This window comes from Bubalus bubalis, chromosome 10 (genome assembly GCF_019923935.1).
Source record: "Bubalus bubalis isolate 160015118507 breed Murrah chromosome 10, NDDB_SH_1, whole genome shotgun sequence".
Taxonomy (NCBI): Eukaryota; Metazoa; Chordata; class Mammalia; order Artiodactyla; family Bovidae; genus Bubalus; species Bubalus bubalis.
In genome coordinates this window covers 43,389,369-43,400,034 of record NC_059166.1, presented here as the reverse complement: position 1 = coordinate 43,400,034, position 10,666 = coordinate 43,389,369, and the positions used below count along the sequence as shown (strand labels likewise).

The 10,666-nt window shown below is 45.8% G+C and overlaps 1 protein-coding gene across 1 annotated transcript in view; it reads left to right on the top strand.

The window, feature by feature from the left end:
- Positions 1-2,171: 2,171 nt before the first annotated feature.
- GABRR2 (gamma-aminobutyric acid type A receptor subunit rho2) overlaps positions 2,172-10,666 on the top strand; it is a 44,728-nt gene continuing 36,233 nt past the window's right edge. Inside the window, exon 1 of the mRNA XM_006055339.4 lies at positions 2,172-2,843. Within this exon, the coding sequence (XP_006055401.4) occupies positions 2,656-2,843 (188 nt within the window). The 5' untranslated portion in view covers positions 2,172-2,655. The remainder of the gene's footprint in view (positions 2,844-10,666) is intronic.

Below are 10,666 nucleotides of genomic sequence, written 5' to 3'. Positions count from 1 at the left end.
AAGGCTGAGTGCCAAAGAATTGATGCTTTTGAACTGTGGTGTTGGAGAAGACTCTTGAGAGTCCCTCCAACTGTAAGGAGATCAAACCAGTCAATCTAAAGGAAATCAACCCTAAATATTCATTGGAAGGACTGGTGCTGAAGCTGAAGCTTCAGTTCTTATACTAAATTACTCCCACACCAAAGTTTTGAGTTAATTCATTGCAATTTCGCTTCTTGCCACATCTCACAGCTGAAACTACAATGCTCGGGCTGCCAGATCCAGGAGCCTATTTTGTGCTCTTACTCCTTCCCAGCACTGACTGGTAACTGGCCCACTCCTGAAATTCCTTTGGTTTTCGTAGTCAACCTCTCTGCTAGTTTTTCTATACCTGTTCTGGCTGCCCACCCAGCCTTTAAGAGTGTAGATGCTGTAGAATTCTGTGCTTGAGCTCCGACCTCTTCTGTTCCCTGACAAAACCTCACCTTTCCTGCGGTTAAAGTACCGTCACCACACTGATGGTGCCACATCTATTTCTTCAATCCAGACCCTTTTCCTGAGTGCCAGGCTCATACTCCAGCTGCCTACTGGGCATCCAGAGGTCCCATGACACCTCATATTCCACAAGTTAACATTTATCTCCCCCCTCCAAACTTGTCCACCTCTCAGGAACATCAGATAATGTCAAAGCTATGATTTTTCTAGTAGTCATGTATGGATGTGAGAGTTGGACTATAAAGAAAGCTGAGCGCCAAAGAATTGATGTTTTTGAACTGTGGTGTTGGAGAAGAGTCTTGAGAGTCCTTGAGATCCAACCAATCCATCCTAAAGGAAATCAGTCTTGAATATTCATTGGAAGGACTGATGCTGAACCTGAAACTCCAATACTTTGGCCACCTGATGTGAAGAACTGACTCACTAGAAAAAGACCCTGATGCTTGGAAAGATTGAAGACAGGAGGAGAAGGAGATGACAGAGGATGAGATGGTTGGATGGCATCACTGACTCGATGGACATGAGTTTGAGTGAGCTCCAGGAGTTGGTGATGGACAGAGAAGCCTGGCGTGCTGCAGTCCATGGGGTCGCAAAGAGTCAGACATGACTGAGCAACTGAACTGAACTCACCGGTGCTCAAATGTGTCCGAATCTGTGACCTCACTGACTATAGCCTGCCAGGCTCCTCTGTCCCTGGGATTCCCCAGGAAAGAATACTGGAGTGGGTTGCCATGCCCTCCTCCAGGGGATCTTCCTGACCCAGGGATTGAACCTGTGCCTCTTTCATCTCCTGCATTGGTAGGCAGATTCTTTACCACCTGGGATTCTAGTGCCACTTGGGAAGCCTTATGACCCACCAGACCTGCCTCCAATCTAGAGTCCTAGCTTTCATTGAATTCTTTCACCTCCTACTCTGAACAGTCACCATTGCCCTTTGGTGATAACTTGACTATCTCATTCTTCCCTGTTCTTCCCTGTTCCCCTCCCTTAGGGCAGGACCTCATCCTCTTTTATTATGACAATTTTTCTGACCTAACTGATACCAGTGAGAAGTTCCTGAAAAAATAAAGTGGATCATGTCCTACCACTTTGCTTAAAGAGATCAAAAGAACTGCTTTTGATTCTTTCCTAAGAAAACCCTAATGCTGTTTCACTTTTAGCTACTGTTCCATCTGACCTCCATCCCCACCTATAAGGATGTCTCTGCCACACTTGTCGTGTCCATTCCCAGGATGCAGCAAGCAAGCAATAAGTAGTTTTTGGTGGGTTTTTTTGCTCCATGTGGAATCTTAGTTCCCTGACCAGGGATCGAACTTGCTCCACTGCAATAGAAAGCTTGGAGTCTTAATCACCAGATCACCTGGAAAGTCCCCAGTAAGTAGTTTTTAAACATTTTTTTTGGTTGAGTAGATGAAACAACCATGTGTATCTTTTCACTTCTAATGTTCATAATTCCATATTCCAGGATAGGGATCAAGCCTCACTGATGGCGACATTATACCTTTTAGGATGAAAGATCAGCATTAGTCTAGTGTTCCTGCTAGGAAGATGAACTTACATAATCACCAGTTCACCTTCGGTTTATGCTTTCTTTCAAAATCAAAATGCATTTTATGCTTTGATAAGATTGAAAAAAAAAAAAAAAGTATGTGTATTTGGGGAAAAAAACAAGCACCCTTGTCCACAGGCAAAGCCCAGGCTCTTAGCTCAAGGAATAAAGCAAGTCTATGGAAACAGGTCAATCTCGTGTTTGCTCAGCATTTCCTGGGCGCAGTCAGGCACTCATCTCTGTATCCACAAGTCCTTCCTGCAAATCCACTCAGAATCCAACCTGCTCCCTGGTGCATGTGACAGACTGGTTTTATGTCACCAGCGAGATGGATTAATGATTTCAGCAAAAAGCTGGCATGTTCAAGAGATTTAATTTTTTTTTTTTATGTAACAGTTTTAACCAAAGCTCTACTAGGACACCGCGGAAGCTGAGTTTCACAGGAGAACCAACTTACTAATAGCCAATCACTAAGTAGCAGGGAGGGCAAAGCCTTGCTGTTGGTGTCACGACAGCCCAAAGGGGAGGGAAGTGGGTTGGCACAAGCCTCGGTATCAATATTAGGTCGGGAAACTCAGCCAGGCCAGCCATGCCCTCCTCGCAGCGCCGGTTTGAGGCAGCAGACCAACTCAATGGTTAAGCCTGGGGGTATCTGCCCTGCTGCAGGTCCCTGGAAGGCAGCTTGCAGCATAGCAGACATTCACAGGATGCCTTATTTTTCAAGACTCATTTTGTTTTTGTTTTGCTTGATGGTTCTTGTGGAGAGCAGAAAGCCCAAGAAGAGGAGATGGACAGGGCAGCTGGAAACGTCCAAGCCAAGGTAAAGCCATGGGCAGGATGGGAGGAAGGTGACTGCAGGCGGCAGCTGCACTCGGTGGGACAGTTTCCGGGAGGGCTGGGGGTCAGATCGTCCGTCCTCCTGGAATCTCTTTTCCAGTCGGAGGGAGATGAGCCTCTCACTGGGCTCAAATACACTATTGTGTCACCAGGAGTGAGTGTCCAGGCTGGGCCTTTCATTCTGATGTTTATGTTCCTTCAAAGCATTCCGATTTAAGGCAGGTAGCTGAAGACTTAGTGGGTAAAGCATCTTTGTACTTCTCAGACTGTGCTGCTTTGATTCTCGGGATTACATCCTGTAGGGACCATAAATGGCTTGCTAAGTAATTACCTCAACAATTTTTTTTGAGGGGAACAGTATATAGGAATTTAGTTTGAATTATGAAGAAAACATGTAACTGGAAGTTGTTTTCTTTAAATTATTTGGTAACAATTTTATAATGGTTTCGGGTATCATTTCACTGTTTTGAATCTTAGAAAAGGTGGTTGAAATTTGCTGCTGCTGCTGCTAAGTCGCTTCAGTCGTGTCCGACTCTGTGTGACCCCATAGACGGCAGCCCAACAGGCTCCCCCATCCCTGGGATTCTCCAGGCAAGAACACTGGAGTGGGTTGCCATTTCCTACTCCAATGCATGAAAGTGAAAAGTGAAAGTGAAGTCGCTCTGTCGTGCCCGACTCTTAGCGACCCCATGGACTGCAGCCTACCAGGCTCCTCCGTCCATGGGATTTTCCTAGCTTAACAGAAATACTTGTGTGGACAACAGAGAAGGCAATTTTGTGATATAAGGGAAACATTTCTAAGAAAAACTGGTTAGGCCCAGAATGTGCACTCATTATCACAAATCAAGTTCCTTGATATGTGTTTTGAACTGATATACCAAGCACGATACTCTAGGTCTGTTCAGCACAAAGGAAAGATCAAACAGCTAAGATGTCCACACCATGTGTGAGGTGTTACACACCTGTTTTCCACCCTACTAGGCACTGCGTGAACTAGTGATTATGAATATAAGCTAATATCTTGAGGTACATTTTCTAGGCCAGTGGTCTCCTTTTTAAAAAATGTTTTTCGTCACATCAGCTTTCAGATTTTAGTTTCCCAACCAGGGACTGAACCTGGGCCCTTGGCAGTGAGATCACAGAGTCCTAAACACTGGACTACTAGGGCATTCCCTAGTTTCCCTTTCTAATCATATACCACTATCAATGACAATTTTTTGAAACTGTACTTCCAGTGTGTGTGTGTGTGTGTGTGTATGCACAAACTGCATACATGTACTATTGTAATATGTATATTAAAGCTTGATAGCTTTGTTTTTAGATAAAAACTAATTGTAAATAATAGTTACAGTCTCTATTTCCTGCAATCCAGTGGACTATCTTGAGCCCTCCACGTGTGCCCCTACTTTAGAGACTGCTGCTCTGGGAGACGTGAAGACTCTGTGGAGTCTAATACCACTCAGTCAGAAAGCAACCAGATACAATTGACCAGGATGATGGAAAAGAAGCAGCACTCTTGAGGGCTCATTCTGGTAACACATAACCTCAGGATCCAAGGCTGTTGAACTGGCAGGAACCTCAGAGGTCACTGGATCCAGCAATTCCCCTGAGTTCTAATTCTGTAAATGTGAATAGGTGTTGTATGAAAAAGAGGCTCCAGGGTCAAAGAAGCTTGGGAAATCCTGGTTTAGACCATTTTAAACAGGTACTTTTACTATGTAAATAGACACTGTGTATTTGAAGAGGGGGATAAATTACACAGAGGTTATCCAAAAAAAAACACACCACTTTTTTTTGGACTATCTTGTGGGTTTCATATTCCACAGAGAACACATGGGGAAACACTGCCTCATTTTACAGAGGCCAAGACCTCAGCCTGAGTAACTCCTGCAGTTGCTAGTGGCTTGTCGGGACCAGGTCCTAGGACCCTGACTTATTCAGGCTGGAAGCAAAGCTTCGTCTGAACCTGTCTATTCTCTCCAGTGGCGCTGGGTTCAGCACGAGCCCCTCTGGGACCCTCAAGGATTCCACTCTGCAACCTGGGCAATTACAGCATCTCTGTCCCTCCTCAGAAGACCCACAGTCTCATTCCCAGACACCTGCTTGAGCTTGTGGACAGACTGAATTTATTAAAAAAAATTTTTTTTAACTGTAGTGTAGTTGATTTTCAGTATTATATTAGTTTCAGGTATAGAGCATAGTGATTCAAAAATTTTGTAGATTATACTCCATTTATAGTTATTATAAAATATTGGCTATATTCTCTGTGCTGTACAATATACCCTTGTAGCTTATTTACTTTATACATAGTAGTTTGTACCTCTTATGCCCCTACCCGTCTCTCACTCCTTCCCCTTCCCTCTCCCCACTCCTAATCACTAGTTTATTCTCTATATCTGTGAGTCTATTTTTTTTTGTTATATTCACTAGTTTGTTTTATTTTTTAGATTTTTCATATAAGTAATATCATACAGTATTTGTCTTTCTCTTATTAATATTTCACTTAGCATAATATCCTCCTTTATTCCAACTTCTCCCTGCCCTTTTGCCATGCATGTTGTTGCAAATGGCAAAATTTCATTCTTCTTTTTATGACTGAGTACTGTTCCATTGTAATATATACCACATCTTCTTTATCCATTTGTTATGGACACTGAGGTTGCTTCCACATCTTGACCGTTGTAAACAATGCTGCTATGAACACTGGGGTGCATGTATCTTTTCAAATTAGTGTTTTTGGTTTCTTCCACCCAGAGTGGAACTGCTGGATCATATGGTAATTCTAGTTTTAATTTTTTGAGGAAACTCCATACTGTTTATTGATGAATTAAATCTGACTCTTAGGAATGAGAACTTCTTGAAATCTATCCTATAAGGTGGTAATGTGGGTGAAAAGATGAACATACATCATTCAAAGAATATAAAATAATTATTGAGCAGAAACCGGGAGAAACAATAGAGAAAAGTCGTATCAGGAAACATGGTTCCAGGCCTTTCTGCAATCCACCAGGGCATGTGCACACTCAGACAATCACAGAGTTACGTCTGTGTGTGAAAAATTTCAGCCAAATATTTGACGAAAAAGTACTTTCATTATTGACACAAGAGTTAAGCTATACTGATAAATAGGAATAAAATGGCCTGACCCTTTCTCCTTACAGTCTTAGAGCATTTCATCTCTGTGGAATAGCTCCTTCTCTTAGATGTCCCGTTCACACAGACACACAGACACACACACACCCCACACACTTGGTCTCACATACAGTCATACATTCACATGTAACACATATGGTCACACTCACACATACCGTCACACACACGGACCTCTTCCAACCTGTCAACCTTCCCTGTGTCACTCCAGCCAACACACCCTCACAAAACAATTATTCTGTCCAGCAGCAGGTTTTTCAAAACTGCTTCCAGTTTTCTGACCCTTTGTGTCCCTTTTTACTGACTCACTGCCAAGGGAGCCTGTTTGCTCTTGGCTCTCTGTTTTGTTCTGTTCTTCCGGCCTCTCAGCCTCCCAGCTTTATTCCAACTTCTTCCCATCCTGCTGCCTAAGGTGGCCCCCTGAGCACATGACTGCTTCCCTGCCAAGAGAGGCCCTTCTCTCTTGAGATCTGAAAATACAACAAGTCCTGGGAGTTTGGGCTCTGTCCTGATCACACTGTCTGGCCTCTCCTGGTCCCAAAGCCTGGGGTCCCCTTTCATTTTTCCTTCCCATTTGCTGCCCCCTTGCTTCCACCTGCACTTGACCACCCTTCTCTCTGTTTGCATCATGGCTCCAAGGCTGGACCCTTCTCTCTCTCTCTCTCCCCAGTGACCCTCCCCCTCCCCAGGGGTCTGTGGGGTTGGGAAGTCAGGGAAAACCAGGTTGGGGACCTGCTTCTGCCACTTGCTGGTTGTGTGGCCATGTTTCCTGATCTTTCTGAACCTCATTTCTCCTAATAGAATGAGGGGGTGCCCGCAGCTTGGGGCCTGTGAAAGGAGGGGTAACTCAAGGGGGTGTGGTCGTTATGATTGCTGTTATGATTACAGCAAATAACCCTCAAAACGATGGCACTTGCCCTGCTTCTCAAGGTGGAGTGAACACATTTTTCTTCTCTCCCCCTTTCACTGGATTTGAGGTTCTGTGAAGATTCCCAGCCTCGCAGCTGGGGCCCAACATACTGCCCCTGGAGTCTGGAGTGGGAGGGCTCGGGCATTCGAACTAGGGTGGGCACCCATTGTGAAGGATGGATGCAGGGCATCCAGCTCACACAAACAGCCCAAGCCTTGGGGTATCAGCAGCCTGAGTTATCAAATGACTGGACCTTTACGAAAAATTTCAGCTCCTCTGAACGGCACTGGGATGTCAATCTCCCTCTCCCCAGCATGCTGGCATATGAGGACTTCCGCTGCCCTAATCCGCCCCTCCAGAGAAACTGTGCTGACCCGGAGGGATTTGCTCCCTGCAAGGCAGGGGGGGCAGCGAGCTGGCTGCCCTCACAATTTAATGTCCGTGATGGGCTAAGCCCTCAGGCTGAGCTCTGCCTCCCACCATCCTGGGATGTCTTTGCTTAGGCTTCTGAACAGCTCCCCAGGGGCTGACGCACAGGGAACCATGCCTGGTCCCACTTAGCTTCTTGGGGAAGAGACCCAGGAGGGCGGCAGGTCCTTGAAATGACCTCTCTGTGACCACACAAGCTGCTAGGGAACTGACTGAGGTCCCACCTTCCAGCTAAAGGACAGGAAGAGACCACTGGCCTCTCCTCAGAACGTGCAGCTGCAGCCGCCTTGTCCAAAAGCAAATCTGATCAAGGCTTCTTCCTCCAGCACCCTTCCATGTTTTCCCTCAGCCTTTGGTTAGAGATAAAATTCTTCACAGCATCTTCAAGGCTCTCCCTGGCTGAGCTCTGCAACCTCAGTCTGTCCATTTCATCCTCACCCCTCCCACCCTTTCTCCAGTTTCATATAATGGCCCACCCATACTTCAGCTGGGTCACCTTGCACTTAGAAGTTCTCAAACTGTGGACATGTTGAGTTGAAAAGCCTATAGGATACCCAGCTGGGAATAACCAGTTAGTAGGATACAAAGGTCCGGGGCAAGGGACATAGGTCTCAGAATCATCAGTAAGTGAATGCCAGCTGAAGCCATTGCCAAAGAGAATGTTGAAAGGGAGAGAAGGTGGCTGAGACAGGGCCCTGAGGAAACTGGCATGAAAAGAAGGGGCTGAGGAGGGAAAAAAACTGCAGTGGAGGTGGGAGGAGGGCCAAGCGCCCTGTCCTGGAAGACGAGGTTTCCAGCAGAGGCTGGTCCTCCCTGACCTTCGGCAAGGGCACCTGCAGGGCCTCGGCTCAGGCCCAAGTGGGGAAGAAGCACCTGGGACTGAGGAAGTGGCTGCAGCTCTTTGGGAAAGTTATTTACTTATTGGGAGGAGGGAGAGATGATTTTTTAAAAAAAGAAACATTCAAAGGAGAGTATAACTACCACCACAGTGCCACCTTCCCTTTCCAGTGAATTTTGCCATGAGGAGGTTGTGGGGTCTGGACAGATCTTCTTCTTTGTTTTGGTTCAAGGTGAGAGAGACTAGAATTCAGTTTGAATGCTGATGAGAATTAGCAGTGAGAAGAGGAGAAGGGGAGGAAGTTGGGCCAGGGTGTTTGAGGGCATAGTTCAAAGGGCTCAGGGAGAAGGAGGGTCAGGCACCTCTGCTGAGCCCCCAGGGACCTCCAGAACCTACAAGGCCAAAGGAAGTGAAAACACTGCTACTGCCCCTGCTTTCTGAGCTGCCGCCACCCTAGTTGCACTTTCTACCTGGTGTCTCGCAGGCGTCTGGAAATCAAGATGGCTCCTAAGAATTTGACGCACCATCATCTCCACAAACATGCCACTCCCCCAGTTTTTATCATCTTAGCGAATGTTTCCACCATTCACCCAGGTTCTCGTCATAAACCTGGGCCATCCTTGCCTCTCTGTTTCCCCCATCCCCATCCCCAAGCCCTCAGCAAGGTCTTTCTGCCTCCCTCAAATCTGATCAGTTCTCTACACCCTCACCGCTCACCGCCCTAACCCAGGTGCCATGTTCCCTCAGCAAAAGCCTTCTAATGGTTTCCTGCTGCTTCTCTGCCCTTCCACCATCTCTTCTACCTGAGTGATCTTCTCAGGTATTAATCCAGACCTTGTGACTCCCCTGCTCACAATTCCCATGGGTTTCCCCTCTCAGTGTCATATGTCTGAGGGCCTCAGACCTAGCTCCTGGCCTTGTCTCCCACCTCCTTTCTTACTGCTTTCCTCCTCCTCGTTCTCTACCCACTGGTCTTCTTACTGTTCCACACACAAGACTCACCTCAGGACATTTGCATTTGCTGGTCCCTCTCTCAGGATGCACTTTCTTCAGCTCCTCTCACGGCTCACCTTCTCTCCAGGGCTCACAAGGCTTCCTTGACCACCTTCTACCCCAACCCATCTCTCTCTTCTTCCTTACTCTGCTTTATTATATTTTTATGGCACTTAATTTCTGAAGTCATATTATTTCTCTCTCCATTTGTTTACTGTCTGTTTATCAACTCTGTGAGGGGAATGAGTGTCTGTCCTCCCATGACTGGAGTGAGGAGTCTTTGGACAGAGTAAATGCTCCATAGGAATGTGCTGAGAAAATAAATTTTAGTCTGGGAATCAAAGAATCGTGCAACGAGAGAGCAGGATGGCTGTCCATATTGTCCAGACAAAGACATTTTCCTCTACCCTGCTAGGTTCTTCTGGCTGGTGTAGGAATCAAATTGACGTGAGAGAACTTAACAGGAGAAGATCAAACAAAAGTTCAATAATCTGTATCCATGGGAGAGACACAGGAAAAATGAGGAATTCTCCCAAATGGCCAAGCCCTCACATTAAATACCATCTTCAGCTAAAGACGAAGGAGGATGTTGGAGGTAGTGGTTTAGGACTTCAGTCAGGAGGAAGGCAATTCACATGAAGACGGAAAAAGAAATGTTTGGTAAAGTGATGGTGTGCCAGGCTGTGCAGGCAATGGGACATGGTGGATGCTGATCTCCAGGCCCTGCAGAGTTTCTCCACCACCCCTACCCTCTATTCTTTGCAGACATCTCTGGTGACAGCTCTATTCCAGGAACAGACCCTCTGTGCAAATTCTTTTAAGCATGCTGCATGCTAAGTCGCTTCAGTTGTGTCTGACTCTTGGCGACCCCATCGACTGCAGCCCACCAGGCTCTTCTGTCCATGGGATATTCTAGACAAGAATACTGGAGGGGGTTGCCATTCCCTTGACCTCCCATCAAATAATACGATCTGGGCAGAGCTGAGAGAATGAAATTTAAGGATTTCATAGGAAGATGTCTCAAAGAACAGGACCCCGAGACAGGAAATGTATCACTCTTCTCTTAGAGAATTTAAACAGGAAATATGCTTGTTTCTCTAAAAACTCAATGAAGTGTGATAAGAACACGGAGAGTAAATAGAGGTGTATAGAAATGAACAACAGACATTCAAAAACAAAGTCTCTTTCTTGATTTCTAAAACCCTTCACTATCTAACACATTACAGATAGTATTATAGTAACACTGATTTCTTATAAGGTTATTTCCTTCCATCAAGAATTAAATCTCAGGGAGTTTCCTGGTGGCCTAGTGGTGAGGATTCTGGGTTTTCACTGCTGGGGCCCACTTTCCATCCCTATTGGGGAACTTTGAAACCCTGTAAGCCTCACAGTATGGCCATTAAAAAAAAAAAAAAAGAATTAAAACTCACATTCCATCAGACCCAAACGTTCAAATAACCTGCTTGCTTGCCTTCCTTCCTTCCTC